Below are 25,039 nucleotides of genomic sequence, written 5' to 3'. Positions count from 1 at the left end.
TCCAAGGGAAATTACAACGTCACAGTAGCATTCCAAGTGCTCAAGGCTTCCATCCCCCTTGAATGGTTCGCTGAATCATGGTGTCATGGCTTGCTTACTCATCCTTCCTACTGTCGCCACTCAGGGAACAAAGTGGGCTGAGGTTCATGCAGCCCCATGGCTTGGATCTCCTACCTATCTCACTCACTGTCACACCTTCCTGTCCCTAACCACAGACCAATTTCAAGCAGTTAATCTAACATGTGACTCTCTCTGAAACACAGCACGACTGAGTTAGAGAGAGAATTCCCCTACATCAATGCAATAACAATATCAACAATTTGGGATTCTAGGATGTGTGTGCATCAGCACAGAAGCCACGAACTTGTTGACAGCACGCACTCACCAATGTTGTTCTAACTATTATCGGGCACTGGATTACCTGGCAATTCAGATTCAGATTTATTGATCACATGTATATCAAAACATACAGAGTGTAATATGTTGTTTGCATTAACAACTAACGCACTAAGTACGTGCTAGGGGCAGCCTGCAATTAGCGCCGACATAGTAGGCCCACAATGTTTGACAGATCAACAGAACAGAACATACCATACCATACCAAGCAACAACAGCAAAGCAAGTCACGTACCACTTTCCCTACGCCTCACCCATCCGCACACATACTCAGTCCTCCAGCCTCAGGACAGGTTGTCTCCTTCGGTCTCCAGTGGACATGAACGCAGTATCCAGCTATTGGGCCTCGCCTGGACTTCCAATCAGCCTTTGGGCTTCAGTCCAGACCTCTGATAGTCATCAGGTTTTGCTCCAGACCTCCAATCAGCCATTGGTGTTCAATCCAGACCTTCAATCAGACATTTGGCTTCAATCTCAACTTCCGATTGGCCAACAGATTTCCATTCAGGCCTCCAATTAACCATCTGGCTTCGATCTGGACCTCTGATCAACCTTCAGGCTTTGATTCAGACTTCCAGTTGACCCTTGGGTTTTGATCTTCGGTATTGATCCAGGACACAATGACGACTGGATAAGGGCCCAAACTCCCAAGTCTCGAATGGTTGACTCGCTGATGATGGGACCCCAGAAACTAGATCTCAAGCTCCGGCCTCGTTGATAACAGGACGCTGAACATGCTAGCCTGACATCCAACTATACTCTCATTGCTGGAGTTTGAATGCAGAGTGGAGGCTTAAGCCTGATTTATATTTCTACGTCAAAAGTACACCATAGGTACCACATACCCTACGCCATAGGGTGACGTGCACCTCCCTGTAAAAGTAACTCACATGTCACGGCGACGCAGACTGCAACAACTGTGATTGGTCCGCTTGGTAGCATCGTATTTCCTCCTACGCATTCTCAGTTGCTTTTCTCTGCCATGTCTGTACACTGATGCCAAATAAATGGTTGGAGACAATGAACCAAATTGTCAAATCTACCTGCCGACATCCGAAAATATTTGAAATGCATTTCCTCGTCCATGTCTCTCGTGAAGAAACTCAACACAGTGGCATAGAAACCCCACTGCCAACTAGCGTTTTGGCGGTGAATTGTAGAGCAACACAGACACAACGCATTCTTGCTACGGCGTACGGCTACGCAGAAGTATAAATCAGGCCTACGGCGTAGCCCATATGCACAAGTATAAATCAGGCTTTAGAGTCTGGCGTGTCCTCTGATTTCCTCACATCCCTGTCCCTAAACCTTAACCTGACCCATAACTTCCCTCTTTTTCCCTAAAATCATCCTCACAAACCAGGAACCTGACAACAAACTAAAAAATAACAAAGTTTGAGCTGCGACCTCAAGAAAGATTACAACTCAGCGCCATCTTGAAAAGCAAGGGCAATTCTCCAATAAACATGCCAGTAAATCCAGCTGAACCACCTCAATCTGATTAGGCCGAGCACAGGTACAGCAATGTCATTCATTTAAATGAATGGAAGGAGTTATAAAAGACCAGAGTACATTTTAGCAATTTACAATTTCATTTAACTGTTTCATTTATAACTGTTTTAGCTTTGCAATATTTTTGAAATTGATTATATGCAGAGGGAGGAGGGGAGGACTCCAAGCCAGACTAAACTGGTGGGGTATGAAACTTCCTCTACCCAGTATCTTGTACAGTAACTGGAGAGCAAAAATGAGGAACTAAGAGCAAGATTGCTGTACTGGAGGGAATTGAGGGATTGCTGCATTCTGTGTTTCAAGGAGACATGGCTAACTCAAGACACAATGGATTTGGCAGTCAAACATGAGTGTTTCTTGATATAGCAGATGGACTGGACTGCTGATTCAGTGAAGACAGAAGGTGGGAATCTATGTTTCATGATAAACTCTCTGTGGTGCTTAGAGAGAGCAGTCACCTGGAACATCCAGTGATTAAGTGCCGACCATTCTACTTATCGTAATCCTGAACACAGTTTACATACTGCTAAAGGTCGATGTTAAGCAGGCATTCATGCTCCCAGGTGTTGTCATCATCAAGCAAGAAATAGCCTACTCCCAAGCCTTTTAAATCATTGACGGGGACTTCAGTTAGGCTTGTTTGAAGAAATCTCTGCCCCTTTATCATCAACATATCACTTGCAGCACCAGGAGTCCCAACACACTTGACCACTGCTATACTACCATAAGGAATGTGTGCTGTTCGATTCTCAAACCATATCTTGGAAAATATGATAATTTTGCTGTCTTCCACTTACCTGCATCCAGGCAGAAGCTGAACAGCAAGATTCCAGAATTAAGGACAATGAAGAGGTGGTCGTGGGAGGCAAAGGAGTAGCTACCGGATTGCTTCAAGTCAGCGGACTGAGCCATGGTCAAGGACTCTTAGAATCTGAATGAATTCACTCAACACCGGAGCATCTGGGACAGTGTAGATGCACAGAGCAGGATGCTTTTCATTGACTATTGCTTGGCATTCAATACTATCATTGACTCAAAAGTAATCAATAAGCTTCAAGACCTTGGCCTCAGTTACCTCACAGTCAGTTCGGATTGGCGACAACATCTCCTCCACAATCTCCATCAGCAAGGGCGCACCACAAGGCTGCGTGATTAGCCCCCTGCATGACTCGCTTTATACTTGTGACTATGAGGCTAAAAACAGCTCCAATTCCATGTTTAAGTTTGCTGACAGCACCACTGTCATTGGCTGAATCAAAGGTGGTGAATCAGCATGTAGGAGAGAGATTGAAAATTTGGCTGAACAGTGCCACAATAATAACCTCTCACTCAATGTTGGCAAGCCAAGCAGCTGATTATTGACTTCAGGAGGAGGAGACCACAGGTCTATGAGTAGTCCTCGGGGGATCTGAGGTGGAGAGGGTCAGCAACTTTAAATTCCTCAGTTTTATCATTTCAGGGGATCTGTCCCAGGCCCAGCACATAAGTGCCATTGCAAAAAAAGCACAGCAGCACCTCCATCTACTTACCTAGGAGTTTGTGAAGGTTTGGCATGTCAACTAAAACTCTGAAAAAATTTCTATCAATGTGCAGTGGACAGTATATTGACTGGCTGCATCACAGTCGGTATGGAAACACAAATCGCCTTGAACAGAAAAGCCTACAGAAAGTAGTGGATACAGCCTAGTCCACCACAGGTAAAGTTCTTCCCACCAGTGAGCACAAATACATAGAGCACTGTCGCAGAAAAGCAGCATCCATCATCAAGGTCATGCTATCAGGAAGGAGGTACAGGAGCCTCAGAACCCAGACCACCAAGTTCCGGAATAGTTATTACCCCTCAACCATCAGGCTCTTGGGGATAACTTTACTCAGCTTCACTCATCCCATTACTGAACTGTTCCCACAACCTATGGACTCATTTTCAAGGACTTTTCATCTGATGTTCTCGATACAGGTTTCCCCTGCCATCTGAAGGTACAGCGTTCCTATGAAACGATTCGTAAGCCGGTATGTCGAAAAGTGAAGAAGCAATTACCATTTATTTATATGGGAAAATTTTGTGAGCGTTCGCAGACCCAAAAATAACCTACCAAATCATGCCAAATAACACATAAAACCTAAAATAACAGCAACATATAGTAAAAGCAATATGATAAATACACAGCCTATATAAAGTAGAAATACTTCTCTACAACGATTGCCTGCACAGATCTCCGTAGCGAAAATCTCATGCAAGTGCTCTCAGCAGAAAATCTCACGCAAGCGCTATTGGCATAAACACGCCCTCCATTAACCTTTAAACTATGAAGCTGCCAAATCATACCAAATAACACGTAAAAGTACACAGCCTATAGAAAGTAGAAATAATGTATGTACAGTACAGTGTAGTATCACTTACCGGAATTGGGAAAACAGCGCCGAGCACACTGATGATGGTGTGTTAGACTGAGTCGTCGCAGGTTGGGGTGGTGCAGTGGCCCCCACCCTCCGGGCTGCCGACCTGTTACATTGCTGCGAAGAACGCAGCGGTAGCCGGGAAGCACACAGCACATCTTTAAGAAAAAAGCCGAAATAAACATGCTAATTAATTAGGTGCTGCCTGACACGTAAATGTCAGCGCAGATCAGATCGTCTCTGATCTGGGCCGACAATTAGGTGCTAGGTGGCATCTAATTAATTAGCATGTTTATTTCGGCTTTTTTCTTAAAGATGTGCTGTGTGCCTCCCGGCTACTGCTGCATTCTACACAAATCGGTACTGTATCTGTCCGGGGTCTGGGGGTTGGGGTCGTGAGACATGGGGGTGTCATTTCATCGTCGATCAGGGCAGGCAGCTCATCTTCTCCTATGACTGCCTGCCTCGATGTTGAAGGTCGAGATTCGTTGTCTGCTGTGGCTGATGTGGAAGGCTTGCTTGACTGCTGAGCCTCGCACATTTTTCTATCATACAGTTCTTTGTAAGCACTCAAACCATCCTGCAAATATCCCCTAAACCTACATACCCTTTCAAAATTAAAGTCGTACTTTATCACTGCAGCGAAAATCTCACGCAGTTGCTTCACGTTCGCTACTGCATTCGGTTTCAATTGTTATCTTTTCCTCTTCCAATTGCATCAGCTCTTCATCTAGCAGTTCTTGGTCATGGGATGCCAAAACCTCTTCAACATCATCTTCGTCAGCTTCCACAAGCCAAACTCAGTTTGTCCTTGCTTCGTTCACCACGATCGAAATGCTTAATTATGTCTAGTTTTATGCTAAGTGTAACACCCTTACGAGCTCTTTCAGGTTTTTCCGGCACCTTAGAACTCATCTTGCTAACGGCTGCTCAATACAACGTGTTTAAGCAATGCCGGGGGAGAGCGGCTGCTCGGGGCATGCGCTGCCTTTTATCGCACGCTGATTTTTTCGCGTGGTGATTTTTTTCATAACAGTGAAAACACCTTCTGAAAGCGAAAACAGGGTACTAATGTAGGTCTTTCGTGATAGTAAGGTTTCGTAAAGCGAACGTTCGAAAAGCAGGGGACACCTGTATATGGTCAAGATGGCGCCTGTATACAATGCTCCAACAGTTGACACTCTTCTGGATAGATCACAAAACTAGTTATTTCACTTCTTTTTTGCCTTTTATGTCTGTTTTTCATCTTGAATGTGTTTCTGGAACTGCTGGACCCTGTGATTTGCAGTTTGGAGATCGTTTGGGTGATCCAATGGTTTACTGTCTCCGAGAGGATCCCAGGAGGCAGCGAGCATGGGCCTCATGCGAGGAGGCTGCAGGGGTGGGAACTGAGGTTTGACTCCGTCTTGCTGATAAAGTGACGAGGGAGATTGAAACATCAAGGTGAATGCAGAAGATGAACACCAGCTGTCTGCCTTTTGATCACTCGTGGGATCACTGTGCTGCCGGAGAGGGAGTGTGTGTGGCCTGCCACTGTGCTCAGAGGATCTTACCGCCGAGGTTCTCTGTGTTTTGCAAATGGATATGGATTTTATATTCTGTGTTCTCACCTGCTTTTTCTTGTTTTTTTTGTGCAGGGAGGGGAATTTAGGGGTCAATATTCTTGTGGTATTTTGCAAGGGAGGAGGGGGGTCTTGGGTCAATGTTTTTGTTGCCTCTTTTTTTGTTAGTTTCTTTGTGAAGGGGAGGGGGATTTGGAGGTCAATGTTCTTTTTGCATTTCATATGGGGGGAGGGGAGTTGGGAGACGATTGTTTTTGTTGTATTTTTGTTCATTTTTTTGTACAGAATGAAGGGTATTTGGGGGCTAATGTTCTTGTTGCATTTCATGTGGGGGGGGTTTGGGGTTGATGATTGTGCTGCTGTTCTTGGTCTCATGGCTATCTGGAGAAGAAGAATCTCAGAGTTTTGAGTTTTGATATCTATTGCTTATTTTCATTATTATTATTTTTTTAACTTTTTTGTATTTGCACAGTTTGTTGTCTGTTGCTCATTGGCTGATTGTTTGTCTTGTTGGGTGTGGTCTTTCCCTGATTCCATTGTGTCTCTTGTACTTTCTGTGAATGCTCACAGGAAAACGAGTCTCAGGTTTGTATATGGTGGGCAATTCTGATTTGATGGAGACAGACGTGAAAGCACAGAGGAACATCTGGAGAAATTTCTGAAATGCCTGGTTCGCTGCCGCTGCTACTGTGCGATCGGGAATCTCCGGAGGGAAGGCCCCAAAATCCCCGGCTTTGCCTGCTGCTGGCGACCGACGCTAGGGTCGAAGCATTCGGCAGAGATGGTGCTCGGTACTCGGTGTCGGAGCTCGAAGTTTTTGGACAACTCAGAGCGGGACTGTGGTCAGGCATGGCAGGGAGAGTTTTCTTCCTTCTCCTGTCTGCGTGAGATGTAGGACTTTCAAGAGACTTTGAACTTTTTTACTGTGCCATGGCCTGTTCTTCATCAAGTTATGGTATTGTTGCACTGTTGTAACTATATGTTATAATTATGTGTTTTTTTTTTAGTTTTTCAGTCTTGGTCTGTCCTGTGTTTCTATGATATCACACTGGAGGAATATTGCATCATTTCTTAATGCATGCATTACTAAATGACAATAAAAGAGGACTGCGTGTCCTCATAATCTAATCTAATATGTCGTTTGAGAATAAATTCACTTAGAACTTTGAAATTTAAAGGAAGTTAATAGTTGTGAAATGTCTTTTTGAAACATTCAAAATGATTTAGAAACCAGCTTAGACAGAGCATGACACAGAACTGACAAATGTTTCCTTTTAGCCTTTTCATTTGCCAGAATTGCTCCTAACCCATTCCCACCTACAAACTCAGTAATGGCTTTGTGCCCAGAAGATCTTGCTGCTACACAGAACCTCTCAACTGAAGAATGAATCTGCTTCTTGTTGACCCGAGGAGAACTACAAGGCAAGTGCAGACATTTCTCACAGGTCAGCGGTAAGCACAAATTCAAGCCAATGTACAATCTTATAATCAACAGAAAACAGTGGAAGCAATCAGTAAGTTAGGCAACATTTGTGGAAAGACAAACATTTACCGTTTTAGGTTGAAAATCTCTGACAGAACTGGCAAGGAGAGAAAACAAGTTAGTTTCAACTTGCAGACATGTTGAAGGAGAAGTGGATAGGACAAAAGGAATATCTCTGATAGGGTAGGGCCAGTGTTGCTGTCATGATCAATGCTCTGATAGAGAGATAGAGAGAAAGAGAGCGAGACAGAGAGACAGAGATAGAGAGATAGACAGATAAAGAGAGAGAGAAAGAGAGAGAGATAGACAGAGAGAGAGAGAGAGAGAGAAAGAGAGAGCGAGAAAGAGAGAGGGAAACATGCAGCGAGGGAGAGGAAGAGGGAGAGGAAAAGAGGCAGAGAGGGAGAGGGAAAGAGGCAGAGAAGAAGAGGGGAAGAGGTAGAGAGGGAGAGAGAAAGAGGCAGAGAGGGAGAGGGAAAGAGGTACAGAGGGAGAAGGAGATGGGAAGAGGCAGAGAGGGAGAGGGAGAGGGAAAGAGAGAGAGGGAGAGGGAAAGAGGGAGGGAAGAAGGGGAAGAGGTAGAGAGGGAGAAAGAGAGGGGAAGAGGCAGAGAGGGAGAGGGAAAGAGGTAGAGGGAGAGGGAAAGAGGTAGAGAGAGAGAGGGAGAGGGAAAGAGGGAGAGAGGGAGAGGGGAAGAGGCAGAGAGGGAGAGGGAGAGGGAAAGAGGTAGAGAGGGAGAGGGAAAGAGGGAGAGAAGAAGAGGGGAAGAGGTAGAGAGGGAGAAAGAGAGGGGAAGAGGCAGAGAGGGAGAGGGAAAGAGGTAGAGAGAGAGAGGGAGAGGGAAAGAGGGAGAGAGGGAGAGGGGAAGAGGCAGAGAGGGAGAGGGGAAGAGGCAGAGAGGGAGAGGGAGAGGGGAAGAGGCAGAGAGGGAGAAAGAGAGGGGAAGAGGCAGAGAAGGAGAGGGAAAGAGGTAGAGAGAGAGAGGGAGAGGGAAAGAGGGAGAGAGGGAGAGGCAGAGGGAGAGGGAGAGAACATTAACAAACATACATATTGCTTGTCGTGTGATCAAATGGATTGTAAAGTAGTTCCACAATGCAGAATGTATTAATGTTTCTTAAATTTATTTCCTTTCATCATTTATAAACAGGTCATGGCAGTCAGACAGAACTTAAGAATAAAGTATTTATTACCTGAGGATTTATAAAACTATTCAAAAACATTCTCAAAAAAGACACGATATTTTGTTATTTCAAAATCTTCATAGAGCATTTTTGGCCTTTATTTTGATTTCAATGAATAGCTTAAACTTTGTCGGAAGAGACAAAGGAGAGGAAAATAAACTCCCTCTTGTAAATTACATGCATCATTCACCAATTTCAAAAATGATCCAGAGGCAGAGAGGATCAGGCCCTTGGCAAGCCATTATGTAGGAAGTAGGGCTGTCCACAGCAACATTTAGATGTGGGAAGGTAATTGCCCAGTTCCCTTTGGTCTATACAAATGCTCAGATTGTGATACCTCCCATTAGGCCCCACAACACTCTATAACCTGACAAACTTTGCAAAAAGTGACCACCATTACCTTTATTGATGGAGATACATCAATCAGCTCAGTTTCCAGTTAAGTAACACTGAGGACTAAAGTACTCTCCAAGACTGTGCACCAGTACATAAAGCAGTTACAGTAAACATACCACGAGGAAAGGCCATGGTTTGGGGTCTTCCCACACTGGATACAGTGAGAGATGGGTCCCAGGCAATAACTTCTCAAATTTATCACTGATTGGATAGGATGTTTTGTAATGAACAATTGATACAATTTTACATCATGTAAAACAAAGTGAATGTAATGATACACTCAGAACTGTGATGATGACAGACAAATGTACTACATTCACAACATTTGCAATACAATAAAGTACTATTTTGTAAAGTAAAACACAACATAGCTAACAGTTTTTTTTTTAAAGCCCAGATCAATGATCCATGGCATATAATTTCATTTTCTATGTTTTAGGTATGCCAAAACAAAGTTCTGTGATGCCATGAAGACACAGAGTTGGTAGCTGTTGGGATCTGGAGTGAAGAGCAGCCTGCTGGATAAATGGTAAAGCAGCATCTGTGAAGGCGAAGAGATGGCTGACATTTCAAGTTGAGACCCCATACCAGTCAACGCAAGATGCTGACACCATGGGTGTTTGACCCACTAAGCTCTTCCAGCAGTTTGCTTTTTGCTTCGGTAGTGCAGTAACTGCTTTCAGCAGCGGTTTTAAGATCAGAATCTTCAGATTAAATCTCTATTCAGTGTCACTATCATGTTCCCCAGCATGCTGTTTCACCTTTGGTACATGCCAGCCAACTGCTATGCTTTACATTGCATACTTATCAGTGCTTGCAGCTTCAGGGACCGGTCTTTAAAAGGTCATAAGCACACTACAAGTGGCACAGTTGCAACTTGGCGAGGGTGTTATTTCCTGAATAGCTCTGTGGTGAATAGAGATTCAACAGAAAGACTGACCGAGAACGATACCAGCAGAAGGATTTCCTCTGGAGGGTCCCACAGAGACACTCTAAGGCTACAGTGCTGGACTCCTAGGAACAGATTGGCAGGAAGATCTTAGTAGAACATAGAACATAGAATAGTACTTCGGCCCACAATGTTGTGCCGACCCTCAAACCCTGCCTCCCATATAACCCTCCACCTTAAATTCCTCCATATACCTGTCTAGTAGTTTCTTAAACTTCACTTGTGTATCTGCCTCCACCACTGACTCGGGCAGTGCATTCCACGCACCAACCACTCTCTGAGTAAAAAACCTTCCTCTAATATCCCCCTTGAACTTCCCACCCCTTACCTTAAAGCCATATCCTCTTGTATTGAGCAGTGGTGCCCTGGGGAAGAGGCGTTGGCTATCCACTCTATCTATTCCTCTTAGTATCTTGTACATCTCTATCATGTCTCCTCTCATCCTCCTTCTCTCCAAAGAGTAAAGCCCTAGCTCCCTTAATCTTTGATCATAATGCATACTCTCTAAACCAGGCAGCATCCTGGTAAATCTCCTCTGTACCCTTTCCAATGCTTCCACATCCTTCCTATAGTGAGGCGACCAGAACTGGACACAGTACTCCAAGTGTGGCCTAACCAGAGTTTTATAGAGCTGCACCATTACATCGCGACTCTTAAACTCTATCCCTCGACTTATGAAAGCTAACACCCCATAAGCTTTCTTAACTACCCTATCTACCTGTGAGGCAACTTTCAGGGATCTGTGGACATGTGCCCCCAGATCCCTCTGCTCCTCCACACTACCAAGTATCCTGCCATTTACTTTGTACTCTGCCTTGGAGTTTGTCCTTCCAAAGTGTACCACCTCACACTTCTCCGGGTTGAACTCCATCTGCCACTTCTCAGCCCACTTCTGCATCCTATCAATGTCTCTCTGCAATCTTCGACAATTCTCTACACTATCTAAAACACCACCAACCTTTGTGTCGTCTGCAAACTTGCCAACCCACCCTTCTACCCCGACATCCAGGTCTTTAATAAAAATCACAAAAAGTAGAGGTCCCAGAACAGATCCTTGTGGGACACCACTAGTCACAATCCTCCATTCTGTATGTACTCCCTCCGCCACGACCCCCTGCCTTCTGCAGGCAAGCCAATTCTGAATCCACCTGGCCAAACTTCCCTGGCCAGTGACAAGTAATGTGACAAGTAACTCTAGTGACAAGTAATGCTCCTAGAGTTGCACAGCAGTACCAAAGCAAGTCTCCAAAATGTACATTTCTTCCTAAAAGCCATATTCTGTTTATATCTTAATCTCCAAGGCACTGACTCTCACTCACAATGACATTGAGTCCTTCATTTCCAAACCCCACCCCTTCCAGGTCTCACCCAACCGCAGATCTTAGGAAGAAAATCAGACATTTTAATTGATAAAATTAGTTATGTTATCACGATCGCACCTGGTCCCTGAGTATCACCTCCCTGAACAAGAAGGCACAGCATAGCTCCACTTCCTAAGAAGTTTGAGGATCTCACCCCCCCATTGTAACTGCGTTTTACAGGAGCACCGTCGAGAGTGTCCTGACAAGTTGCATCTCCATCTGGTGTGAGAGCAGTCGAGCATCAGACCAGAAGTCCCTACAAAGGATTGTGAGAACAGCTGAGAGGATCATAGGGGGACTCCCTACTGTCCATCGGGGAACATTTATCAGGATTGCTACTTACGCAGGGCCCTCAGTAGTATTAAGGATTCCACCCATCCATTCAGCATCCTCTTTGACTTTCTACCATCAGGCAGGAGACTACGGTGCATTAAAAACAAGAACGGTCAGGATGAGAAATAGTTTCTTTCCCCAGGCCATTAGGCTTCCAAACTCCTGGCCACATCGTATTTGAAGTGTCATTGGTTAATCTATTCTGTATCTTATAATATTTAATATTTATGTACCTTAGTTGGTTACTTATGTGTAGATTTTATCCTTACCTTCATAAATTACCATGTATTATGTGTACTACTGTGCTTTACACCCTGCTTCAGAGAAATGTCTCATTTCTAGACACATTAAATGATTATATACACGTATGTAGTTAAGACACAAGAAACTTGACTTGACTTGAATATAATCATATTTAAAATCTTACTTCATATTACAGCCTGGCTTTACAGTCAGCATTCACTGTTGAACTGTAAGCTAACTTTGCAATGACCTTTCTCCCATCTCATACCTGACAATTCTTAGAGAAAGCTGGCCGGGTCCCCAGCCCTGAGACGTAGTGCAGCAGCAGGGCCTTCTGTGTGTGATAATTCCAGTGTCTGGGTGGCCACAGGAGCTGAAAAGTCCCACCCTCTAAGCAGCTAAGCTTGACCTTTAGCTAAACCAGCTGTTAACAAGCATTAATGGTTCCAATAGTCATAAACATGTAAAATCATTGTAAAACTATAAAAGAGTGCATCAAACCATTAAAACAGGTGGACAAATTAAATGATTTAGGAAATATAAAAACTAAAACATTTAAAATGAACTCAATTTTTTTTAAATCTTAAAAAATGCTAACACCTTAATCCCTGCATTCAGTTCAGTCAGCTTGAGCTGTGAGCATTGGGAAACCTCTCCAGCTGCAAGCTCCCACGCTGCACTCCATGAAGATTCCATTGGCGGAGAACTGTGGAAGAAATGCTGGCGAACAGCTGTCAGTAAGTTTGAGACTTGTGTGCAAATCCTGAACTTCCTGGCACTTACACAGGGAAATGCAACCAGTCACATGCAGAACTGCCAAGATTTACCAGCAAGTTCTCTCCTATATCTTAAGCACTGGCTCTTGGGCCGTGAAGAAACACTGCAATGCGACTAAAATAATTGAATCTTTGTATTATTTGTACAGTAAGAAGGAAAGGGTGCAGGTATGCCTGAACATTTAATACTGGAAAATGGAAACAAAACTTTCAAGTATTGAGATAGTTCCTTATTTTCACTTACCCAGGTGCATAGGAAGGCTTTGGCTCCACTTTAATAGCAGTAGTGTTGCTGTTCATGCAGATGTTGGCGGGGTAGCTTTTTACTATCATTCCATTGTTGCCAGTACAGTTCACATGACCACTGAGGCTTGGGCCACATGACGCGGGGTTAGGCATGTGACTTCCATGCCTAGTTGCAATTGGAATTGAGCCAGCAGCGACGTGACAAAGGTGGCTGACTCCACTCGTGGAAGGGCTGTTCAGGTGTCCTGTGTTCACAATGGCACTGGGAATAGAACCACAGCCAGATGCTTGAGAGCTGGAATAACTTACTGAGACTGGGAGCTCTGGGAAACAGCTGCAGAGAGAGGACCACGAGAAATATTACACTATTATTCTAAAAAGTCAAAAGTATGAATTAAATTGAGCAAAATACACAATTATTCAGCCAATAACCACATAGGATTTCTGATGATTAGCAGCCAATTCCTTATCTGAGGAGTTAGTCAGAGATGCTGTGGAGGTTACCAACAGTAAAACAGCTATTAATTACTGCCATGGAAAGTTTTTGGCTGATAATATGTCCTTGACAAACGTCACATCAGGTTGTAATGAATGCTTTTGAAAATCAAACCATTGAAAAACAGCAAGTAAGCCAATTTAAGAAAGTATACTTTGGAGGTTGAACATAATGTATTTAGTCTGCTGCACTTAAGTTTGTTTGCTTGCACTGTTTTAATTGCACATCTCTTCCCCGGGAAATTGAAAAATCAGCCCAGAACCAACACTGGGAGGGTTGGAGATGATCGAAGAAGTTAGATATTAATTTGTCAAAGTTCAAAGCAAATTTATTATCAAAATACACATACAGTATATCACCATATACAACCCTGAGGTTCATTGTCCACCCAGCCTTCAAGTTTGAGAGGATGTTATTTAAATGGGAAGTGAACTTGAAAGGACTTCCTAAAAAAATAATCTTCAGTTTTTCTAATTGCTCAAAACAAGCCACACCAATCGAGAAATATTAACATTAGCTCCGGGAGTGAGTCATTCAAATCCTTGAGCCTGCTCTGCTATTCAGTGCGATCACAGCCAATCAGCCAAATTGAGTGTTTCTGTCCTCTCCCCAGATTCCTTGACCTTTTTAGCCATTACTACCATGTGTATGGAGCTGTTTGACATATCTAGGGCTCTGCTTAACATATTCTTAGAAAATAAATCTGGGTAGGTGGTGGAAGTCTCAGTGGGTAGTGAGGAACTCTGGAAAAGGATCTAGTGCTTTCTCACCGTGTATGACAAATAAACTCTCCTCGGGCTTCCAGCCAGGTTCGGGTATTAATTATAACCAATGTTTCGATGACAAACTCTGCCATCTTCTTTAAGGATGAACACTGAGGAACATTGATTCACTTGGCTGTATCCATGGGTATTCATGTATGGTTGAATGATAATTAAATTCGAAATTTGAGGATGGCAACTTTAATCCTGTGAGTTGCAAGATAGTTATGGAAAAAGATAAAAATAATCCTCAAGTTAAGCCCATAAATTGGGGGAAGACTGATTTCAACAAGTTAAGAGAGGGAATGGACCTAACAATGTAGACTGGGAGCAGGTGCTTCAGGGAGACTCTAAAAAGTGTAATAGTAAGAGTTCAGGGCCAGCATATTCCTACAAGGGTAAAAGGTAGAGATGGTATGGTCAGGGAGCCCAGATTTACATAGGATGTTGAAGGTTTGATTGAGAATAAAGGGAAGCATGCAATAAGTAAATCCATCTACAACCAAGTGAGTCCTTTGAATTATATAAGGGGTGTGGGAGAAAACTCAAGGAAGAAGTTAGGAGGGCAAAAAGGGGCCATCTATCCTTAGTATATTGATTAAGAACAACCTGAAGTCATTATTTAAGGATGTTAGGAGCATGAGAGTACCTAGGAACCAAATAGTAATCGATGCGTGGAGCCATGTTGCAAGTCCACACATCGGATTAGTATAGATAGGCGCTGATAGGTTGCATAGAATAGCCCATTGATTGTCCTGAAGGGTACAAACAAATTAATGAGTGTTGAATAGACATCCATTCCTAGCAGTACAGTGAGACAATTTAGAGAGAAGTAGAGGGCACACAAATGAGGAAATTTCAAGAAGAAGGACATGTAACTGAATGCTGAAGACGCAATAATACTGGAAGGTATTGGAGGAACGAGGTGTGAAATATCTGCACTTCAATTAGGACATCCTCACTGCTACAAATACAGCAGGTCATCAAATTTACGTTGTCCCTTTTCCTTCAGATCTCTGCTTTGTGACATCGGTGAACTGAAGTGAAACAGCGATTTAAGAAATTGAATGGCGCAAGTTGTAATGATGGCCAGGTACAATAATGTGGTGGATGATTAACCTTTTTCCAGCTTTTTTTAAAAAAACGTTGCAGCAGCCTTGGTTACAGATTGAGATAATTTCTGTTCACATATTGCTTAATATTCTGGTGCAGGTGAACCATTGTTACATTGCCAACAATGAGCACTGTTACCACTTCTCACCCCACCACATCTCCCCCCCATGACATTTATGGCTCGGCTCCTAAATATATTAATTAGTATTATATTCATTCAAAGACTAAATATGAGTACCTGACTGTGTACAGACATCTTGGGATACCTCATGAGAGGCGGAATATTTGGCAGGTCAACAGAATTTGTGGAGAAATAAACAGTTTCAGGTCATTGACCTGTCATCATCTTTACAAGGTAATGTGGAGCTATAACAGTTTTTATGATCCAGATAAGTGGGGAAGGGAGGAAATATCATGGAAAGGTTATGAAAAAGATATAGTGAAGAATCGGATGAGGTTAAAGCAAAGAGAGATGAAATGGGACAAATAAAGGAAGTTAAAATAGATTTAGAGAAAAAGTAAGTGCAAAGAACAAAAACCATTATCAACAATGACTTAATAATATGAGATAATAGGTATGATCTGAAATTGTTAAACTCCATGTCCACCCCAGAAGTGCCTCCCAATCAAAATCTGAGGTACTTTCGTTGCTTATTTTTAGCTTCATTGAAACAATTCATTAGTCCAAGGAGAAAGTAGAAGCTAGGTGGACACAATGAAAGTGACAACTGGAAGCTTGTGGCACGGTACAAAGACTATACAGAGGTATTAAAGAAGTGGCTATCAGCTTTGCACTTAATTTCCCAAAACATCAAATACAGCATACTATATTTAAAGAATTGCAAGTAAACAGCTGCTTCACTTAGAGAGAATGGTGGAAGGTGAGGAAGAGAAAGTCACTGTTCTATTCTGTGATGAGAGGGGAGGTTGCCATGGGAAGGGGCTGTGGTGTTGGCAGTGATTGATGAATAGAAGAGTGTCAGGAATGAAGTAATCCTTTAGCATGCTGGAAACAAGGGGGACGAAAGATAACATGGATCAGATTGAAGATGGCAGGATTGACAGAGAATAGTTCTCTGTCATTGTGGAAGCTGGTGGGATAAAAAGCAAGAAGAATCTCATGTTTAGGGGAAAAAAGAAAGGATAAGAATAGAAGTGTAGAATGTGCATGATTGATAGGCATGTATGGTAGAAAGGAAGACCAGTCATTTGTACAGAGAATGGAATGTGATCTTTGCCTACACTTCCTCCTTGTCTACTTCGTGCAGAGTACCTCTGGAAATCAGAAAGTTTATAGCTGATATTTGTTACTGGTTCATCTCGAAAATAAAGGAGTCACCAACCACAGAATGAGAGAAATGTGAACATTGGAAGCAAAGCTGAAGAAAATTTCCAGTAGACTAAGAGCAGAAAACATCAGAAATGTCAATTCTCTGGCACTGGGGAAAAGAAGCAAATATAATGGGACCAGAACAAGACTGAAACCACAAAAAGTTCCATATAACACACAAAAGAACAACTTTGGTTTATGTTCGTGTATTATTATTTTGGAGGAAATTAATGGGGTTGAGAGAGAAGTTGTCAACAGGGGACACTTTCAACCAGACAGAGGATGGCTAGTTCTGGTTCAGGCTCCACTCAGCTGTGGACCAGTGAATACTTAGGTTGTCCATGCAGGGAATAGACGCACAAAGTGATTGGTCATACAGGATGGTGAACGCAAGGTTAGATCCAGGAGTCTGTTAAAATGGTGCAGGGCATCTGAAGATCCGCAGATGTAAATGAAAAGAGATTCGACAAGGGAGACACTACAACTTTGGGATGGGGAAAGAAAACAATATGATGCAGCCACCTAGCAGCTCTGTTTGGAGATCTTCGGAAGAAGGTGGAGTCGGGAAGTGGACAATGGGTATGAGAGGTTTGGGTGGGAGTATGATAGCTGAACTTTGAGGTAAATGCAGGCATTGTGGAGTATTAAAATCAGGAAAATTCAGGAAGTCAGAACTGGAAGTGCACAATATCTGGGAGGGCTGACAGAAATAACTGCCATCTGGCTTGTGGCATTCAGCTTCAGAACAGGAAGTGGGAAATATATGTGGGGCTGGAAGGAAAATCATTATTTGGATTCACTAATTTCACAAAGGCACGCCCAATGCTCCAATCCAATAAGTATACAAGTTTAATTTTATCATTATCTTACATAGAATACATAGTTTACATAAGGGAGCATACTGATCATTATGGTTTAAGTATCCAAGAGCAGGTTAACAGAGACCGTGATGATGGGATAGTAACTCATATACACTCAGTAGCCACTTTATTAGTTACAGGAGGTACCTAATGAAGTGGCCTCTTGAGTGTATGTTCATGGTCTCCTGCTGCTGTAACCCATCCACTTCAAAATTCGATGTGTTGTCCATTCAGAGATGCTCTTCAGCAAACCACTGTTGTAACGCGTGGTTATTTGAGTTACTGTCACCTTCCTGTCAGCTTGAACCAGTCTGGCCATTCTCCTCTCACCTCTCTCACTAACAAAGGACTTTTGCTCACAGAACAATCGGTCCAGGTGAAAGTCATTTAGATCACATTTCCACCTCATTCTGATGTTCGGTCTGAAAAACAACTGAATCTCTTGACCATGTCTGCATGCTCTTATGCAGTGAGTTGCTGCCGCATGATTGGCTGATTAGATATTTGCATTAATGAGCAGGTGTACAGGTGGACACTGAATGTACTTTGTCAAGGAAAGGCTGGTATAATATCTTGAGTCAAAGTAGAGATTTTATTCTGTGGCCAGTGAGAGATTATGTAGAATTTGTAGCATGGTAATGATTGTTTTAAATAGCAGCAAAGGAAAGCAAAGTGTTCAAATTTTCTAGTCATCAGTGACGCATGCAACTGACCTTCAGATGTGATTACAAGGATTAAATATTTGTGTGGATTTCCCCTATTCAACTGCAACCTGGTATCAGGTTTTCATCTGTAGCAGATAACCAGTAAGTGACATCATCAAGCAAGCCAAGAAACTAATCAGAAAAAAATTCTGATTTAGAGCAAACATAGAAATAAAATAAAGCATTAATCAATTTTCATTGGGCTAATGAGTAAGTACAAATAATTGTGATATTAATCAGAATAGGACTTTATTTTCAATGAAAGGCACTTTAATTTAATAGCCTTTGAATACTTATTTTTAAATTCACAGTTCTCCTCTCCTTCTGAAGTTCCATTCCTGTTTTTTCTAACCCTCTTCATTCCTACTGACTTTAGAATTCCCCATTCCTTGAATTCCAGCTTCTTACACATCCTCAATTTCCTTCAATGAACTATGTTTTAAAAAACTTTTAAGATGGCAATTGATACACCATGCAATTTAAACACTTGTGGCTTAATGTTTCTCTGTGCAAGACCATGTTGTTTCAGGAACAGTGTGCTTTGCAGAAAATGTCTTGTTCAATTTCTTGTCCAGCTGAGACCACATTTGCCAGTCCTTAAAGACACACATCCACAACATCATCGACATCCTTCCAGCTCTTGGATAGTGCTGTTTTCTTATCAAGAGATTTACCAGTGCTTAACAAGGGAAAGCAGTATATTGTAGGCCAGTGGGAGAAAATCATGAGGCTGGCCAATTGCATTACCTGCAGAAGGAAAGTACTAGGCACAAGGGGCCTGTGGAGACTCTCCAGTGTTATTTACAGGAAGTCGTTGAGGCGCAACACTGCCCATAGTGCTGACCAGTATTAGGAAACAAACATAACTTCACAAGGATGATCATGGCGATTCCTCACAACTTAAAAGTTCTTCAATAAATTTACAGTTCTTGCCTTTGCCTCCACTCACACTGCTAATATATTTCTGTAAAACACTCACTCACCTACTCAGCTACTTCCCCATCTCTCTCTCTCTTTGTTTACCTTAGCATTTCTTTCATTTTATACCACTCTGCCCATCTCTCCCTTCCTTGTTGCTTTTCCTGTGTCCTTCTCCCATTTCACAGCCATCCTGTTCAGCATGCCTCACCTGCATTCTCCCTGCCCTGTTGCTCATTGTATCCCTCTGCCCGATAGGAACCTCACCTCAACACACTCACACTTATACTCCCTTTCCACGTCACTCTTGCACACCTCTGTTCCTGGGCTTGCTGTTGACTGTGAGGCACCGGGACCTTCGCATGCCACAGCTACAGCCCTTCTAACAAAGGTACTTGTGCCATGCCATAAACAACACACCACTCACAGGAATACAACTGAGGGATGGAAGCCCACGGTGGGATGTTTCCACAGCACAGAGCTGGGGGAGGAGATACTGCAGAGGCCAGAACTGGAGGCTCATTAGGCAGGGCGGTGAAGAGCTAAAATAGGAAATTCTCCTGTAGCAGTGGTAAAGTTAAGATTCCACAATACAAGCTCACTTCTCAAACTTCTATTGACAAATCAACTCATCCTCCTCCTGTCTCAGATCTGTCTCTCATCCCTCGTCTTGTCATTTACACACTCAAGCTTCTGACACATTGGCTTACACGTTGTGTCAAGCACACAAACTAACAACATTTGCATAAATGTAACAGTTCTTCATTGTCTCTACTGACTCAGCAGTACTTTGTCCAATACTTCCACCCAATCCCATTGTCCAATGAGGTCACAACACCAGCACCTCCTCCCAGCCATTTTGTGCTGCAGGCGAAGGTCATAAGGGACAAGTAGTTGGCAGAACAGATCAAAGAAAGCTTGTATTGGGAAAGAAAGCAAGCTGAAGCCACTGGGAGGAGATAGCACTGGACCTGATAGATGTTCAGTGAGCCCCAGGCAGCAATTGAAATACAGTTTCTTTGAGATCTGCCACGTGCCTCAGCAGAACTTCATTCATCGGTTCAGGTAATGTTACTTAAGGGGACCACACCATTAATCAAGTGGACTCAGTTTCAAGCATCCTCAATGAAGCCTTCAAATATCAGTAGAATGTTACATCTGTACATTGCTGCATGTAAACAAGGGTCAGCAGTGCATATACCCTTAAGGTCTATTTTGATAAGTGGACATCCCAACAAAGCCAAAGGTTAATGCATTGCAAAAGTTCATGTAACACTACTTCCTTCCCTATCTAGTGCACTGCGCCACAAGGGCAGTAGCAGAGTACTGGGTCTTGCATGAACACAGATTGTTTTTACTATACACTCCAATAGAAATGTGGATGTGGCCAAGTGGTTAAGGCATTGGACTAGCGACCTGAAGGTGGTGAGTTCGAGCCCCAGCCGAGGGAACGTGTTGTGTCCTTGAGCAAGGCACATTGCTCTGCGACAACACTGATGCCAAGCTGTATGGGTCCTAATGCCCTTCCCTTGGACAACATTGGTGTTGTGGAGAGGGGAGACTTGCAGCATGGACAACTGCTGGTCTTCCATACAACCTTGCCCAGGCCTGCGCCCTGGAGAGTGAAGACTTTCCAGGCGCAGATCCATGGTCTCACAAGACTAATGGATGCCAATAGAAATATCTTCAAGACAGCCATCATCACTGCATATCCTTGTATATCTGTCCAGATACCACTCCCATACAATGTTCATAAGAAGCAATGGCTAAAGCAATTCTGATCTGCCAGGGAACACTAGGCTTTTACATTGTGAGACAAGCATGGTGATGGGGTTAAAATTTGATCAGAGAAGGACCATGGAACATCTAGTACACAAGTGCACTAATTTCTAAGTATTGAATGTACAAGCCTAGAAATAGCTCCACAAACTCTTTGTCATTAAAAGGTTGCAACAGGTTACCTAATGTTGTTTGTGAATGTCACATAGAGAACAAAAACTTCAATAGTGAAAGCCATACACAGTCCAAGGGCTCCAGGGATACACATGAGAGCATAAGGGTAGCATGGAGGCGTAACAGTTAACACTAGGTAGCAAACCAGAGACGTAGGAGATATATTGGGGTGCTGGAAAAGCGAGAGTGTTCACTCCGTCAGCTCTGAACATGAAATGGATGGAGGAGCTCCGGACAATCTGACCTCCTGAGTGAAGACACTAACAGAGCAACATTGCCATATGTGTGAAAAGGTAGTGAAATCACGGCACAGTGCTGCAGTGGTTAGTGCCACTGTCCGAAAGCACCAGTGACCTAGGTGCAATCCAGAGTTTCCATGCTTTCAACGTTCAAAGTAAATTTATTATCAAAGCACATCTATGTCACCATATACAACCCCGAGATTCGTTTTCTAACGGGCATACTCAGTAAATCCAAGAAACACAATAGAATCCATGAAAGGCTGCATTCAGCAGGGGGGACAAACAACCAATGAGCATAGGGAAAACAAAATGTAAATGCGAAAGAGGAAAAAAAAAGCAATAAATATTGAGAACACGAGATGACGAGTCCTTGGAAGTACGTTTGTAAGTGCATAGGTTGTGGGAACAGTTCTGTGATTGAGTGAGTGGAATGAAGTGAAGTTATCCCTTCCGGTTCGAGAGGCAGAGGGGTAATAACTGTTCCTGAACATAGTGGTGTGGATCCTGAGGCTCCTGCACCTTTTTCCTGATGGCACCAGCACAAAGACAGCATGGCCTGAATGGTGGGGGTCTTTGATGGTGGATTCTGCTTTCCTGCGAGAGCTCTATGTGTAGATGTGCTCAGTGGTGGGAGGGCTTTACTGTGATGGACTGGGCCGTATCCACTACTTTTTGTAGGATTTTCTGTACAAGGACATTTGTGTTTACATACCAGACTGAGACTCAACCAGTCAATATACTTTCCACCACATATCTACAGAATTTGTCATGCCAAATCTTTGCAAACTTACGAGGAAGTAGAGGCTTTCTTCGTAATAGCACTTACGTGCTGGGCCCAGGACAGGTCCTCAGAAATGATAATACCGAGGAATTTAAAGTTGCTTACCCTCTCCACCTCTGACCCCCCACCCCCAATGAAAACTGGCTCTTGGACGTCTGGTTTCGTCCTCCTGAAGCCAATAATCCTCTCCCTGGTCTTGCTGACATTGAGTGAGAGGCTGTTGTGAGACCACTGAACTAGATTTCCAATCTCCCACCTAAATGCTGATTCATCACCACCTTTGATTCATCCAACAGTGGTGTCATCAGCCGACTTGAATATGGCACTGGAGCTGTGCTTAGCCTCACAGTCATAAATGTAAAGTAAGTTAGCATATAGCCTTGTGGTACACCTGTACGAATGAGATTGTGTAGGAGATCTTGCTGCCAATCCAAACTGACTGAAGTTTGCGAGTGAGGAAATCGTGGATCCAATTCCAGGAGGAGGTAGTGAGGCCCAGGTCTTGAAACTTATTGATTAGTTTGGAGGAAATTATAGTATTGAATGCTGTGTTGTAATCAATAAAGAGCATCTTTGCTGTCCAGATGTTTCAGGGTTGCGTAAAGAACCAATAAAATGGCGCCCGCAGTGAACTTGTTGCTCCCGTAGGCAAATTGGTGCAGATCTAAGTCACTTCTCAGACAGGAGTTGATGTTTCATCACCACCCTCCCAGAACACTTCATCACAGTGGATGGGAGTGCTACTGGATGATAGTCACTGAGACAGGTTACCACATTCTTCTTGGGAACCAGTGTAAGCGAAGTCGGCTTGAAGCAGGTGGGGTACCTCAAACTGCTGAAGCAAGAGGTTAAAGATCTCAGCGAACACTCCAGCCAGTTGATCAGTACCGGTCTTCAGTACTCAGCCTGGTACCCCAGCTGGAATGGGTGCTTTCCATGGGCTCAGTCTCCTGAAGGATACTCTCACATCAACCTCAGAGACTGAAATCGCAGGGTTATCGGGAGCAGTGGTTGTTCGAGAAGTTTCGTCCATGTTTTAACAGTCAAATTAAGCATATAAGACATTGTGCTCATCTGGGAGCAATGCCTTGTTGTCACCTCTGTCACTTGGTTCCACTTTGTAAGAGGTAACAGCATTTAAGTCCTGCCATGACTGTTGAGCATCCTTTATTGATCCAAGTTTGCTCCGGATTTTCCACTTTGCGTGTAAGATGCTTTTGACAAGAATTCCACATGCTCCAGTCTGCTCCCTCATTCTAAAGACATATTTGTAGGCTTCTCTGCCAGTTTTCACACCATTGAGGTTGAAATCCTCACTGCTGAGAAATTTTGCACATTCCATGGTAGTTAGTACACTTGGGGAAGCTTAATGTAGGAACAAAAGTATCAAAGAGCATAAATTCCTGGTGTAACAGAAGATAAATTTCCCAGTGGCTGGTATGACACCAAGGAATCTGCATAAAATTGTTCTTCTGCAGGTTAAGGTGATTTTCAACTGGATGACACCTTCACCCGTAGTAGTGTGAACAAATCTCTCGCACGTGTACGTGAGGGCATGCTGCCCGAGGCCTAGTGCTCAGCAACAGCGAACCCTTCGCACCATACTCATGTACCCTTCCAGGTTTGAGAAGTTTTAACATGCTTTTCTGTGTTTATTGGAGTCAATACATCAATTTTTTGAATGGTAATCGAGTTTTACTATGTCATTAAAAATATAAATTACACCCCAGATAATAAGGTTTTTAATTAAAAATTAATCCCCCCATCAGTACATGTGAAATCAGTTGTTTGCTGTTGGTTGGTTGTCCAGAGGCACTGAATGCAGTTTATAAAACCATAAGACTATAGGACATAGGAGCAGATTTAGGCCATTCAGCCCATCGAGTCTGCTCCGCCATTCCATCATGGCTGATTCTGGATCCCACTCAACCCCATTATACCTGCCTTCCCGCTATATCCTTTGATGCCCTGACCAATCAGGAAACCATCAACGTCCGCCTTATCAACTGCATCCACCACAGTCTGTGGCAGAGCATTCCACAGATTCACCACGCACTGGCTAAAAATATTCCTCCTTGTCTCTGTCGTAAAAGGTAGTCCCTCAGATCTGAGTCTGTGCCCTCTAGTTCTAGATTCCCCCACCATAGGAAACATCCTCTCTACATCCACCTTATCTAGTCCTTTCAACTTGTGGAGAAGCCGGGCATTTTCATCAGCCCCTTCCACAATCAGCATTTAACTGTCCGTAAGCAAATTCTAGACAGTAGTATCAGTTAGTCAGAGGGAGGAATTACCATCATTGCTCTGGTAATCCAGGCCTTGGTCTCTTAGTGGAGCTCGATGCATGCTAGATAACATAAAGTTCTAGAGAGTGAAGGGGGTCACGTCACATCCGGGTTGGCCATGTGGGTACTTTAAAGATTAAGGAGTCATGGCAAAGAAATGGAGCCAAAATCAGTCTATATGACAGGTATATGATCCTAGCACTGGACACTTAGCCTAGACCCTGTAAATTTATGGCACATATCGACATGATTCGAAGTAGATGCGGTCCACTTGGATTGGGATAATAGAACTTCAAAGCTGCTGCAATGTTTAAAGTTTAGCTGGTGTTGTATGTTCCCTCCTACTTGAATGCTGGTGTCATTACAAAGTAAAGGACCATTGCCACCTTTGGAGCACAGTTGGGATGAATTTATCAGCATTCCTATTTCCAACCTCGCCGGCTGGTGGCGCAGTGACATCAGCACTGGATTCCGGAGCGGAGGTTCCCGAGTTCAAACCCAGTTGGGTCGTTCCCGGGCACTCTTTCCATCTGTGCCAGGTTGAGTGTTGAGCTTGCAACCCCGCCTCGTAAAAAAAACTGTGTTGTGAGAAGGACGTGGGGGTCCACTCACAGAATCTTTCCTCCAAGACAACCACTTGAGAGAACAGAAAGTGGTCACCGAGGCTCTGGCAGAGTATGGCACACACAAAAAAAAATTCAACCTCACAAGTCCTGAGAATGAATGCAGAATGTTAGAGGATAGAAGATAGATGTCAAGAA

General features: G+C 43.4%; 1 protein-coding gene across 7 annotated transcripts in view; it reads right to left on the bottom strand.

Moving 5' to 3' along the window:
- myrf (myelin regulatory factor) overlaps window positions 1-25,039 on the bottom strand; it is a 283,101-nt gene that overhangs the window by 120,595 nt on the left and 137,467 nt on the right. For all 7 annotated transcript variants that reach the window (XM_072272390.1, XM_072272396.1, XM_072272391.1 and 4 more), the window contains one exon: window positions 12,834-13,169. In XM_072272390.1, coding sequence (XP_072128491.1) covers window positions 12,834-13,169 — 336 coding nt within the window. The remainder of the gene's footprint in view (window positions 1-12,833; window positions 13,170-25,039) is intronic.

Source organism: Mobula birostris, chromosome 11, assembly GCF_030028105.1.
Source record: "Mobula birostris isolate sMobBir1 chromosome 11, sMobBir1.hap1, whole genome shotgun sequence".
In the NCBI taxonomy this organism is placed as follows: Eukaryota; Metazoa; Chordata; class Chondrichthyes; order Myliobatiformes; family Myliobatidae; genus Mobula; species Mobula birostris.
This window is presented reverse-complemented; position numbering and strand designations above follow the sequence as displayed.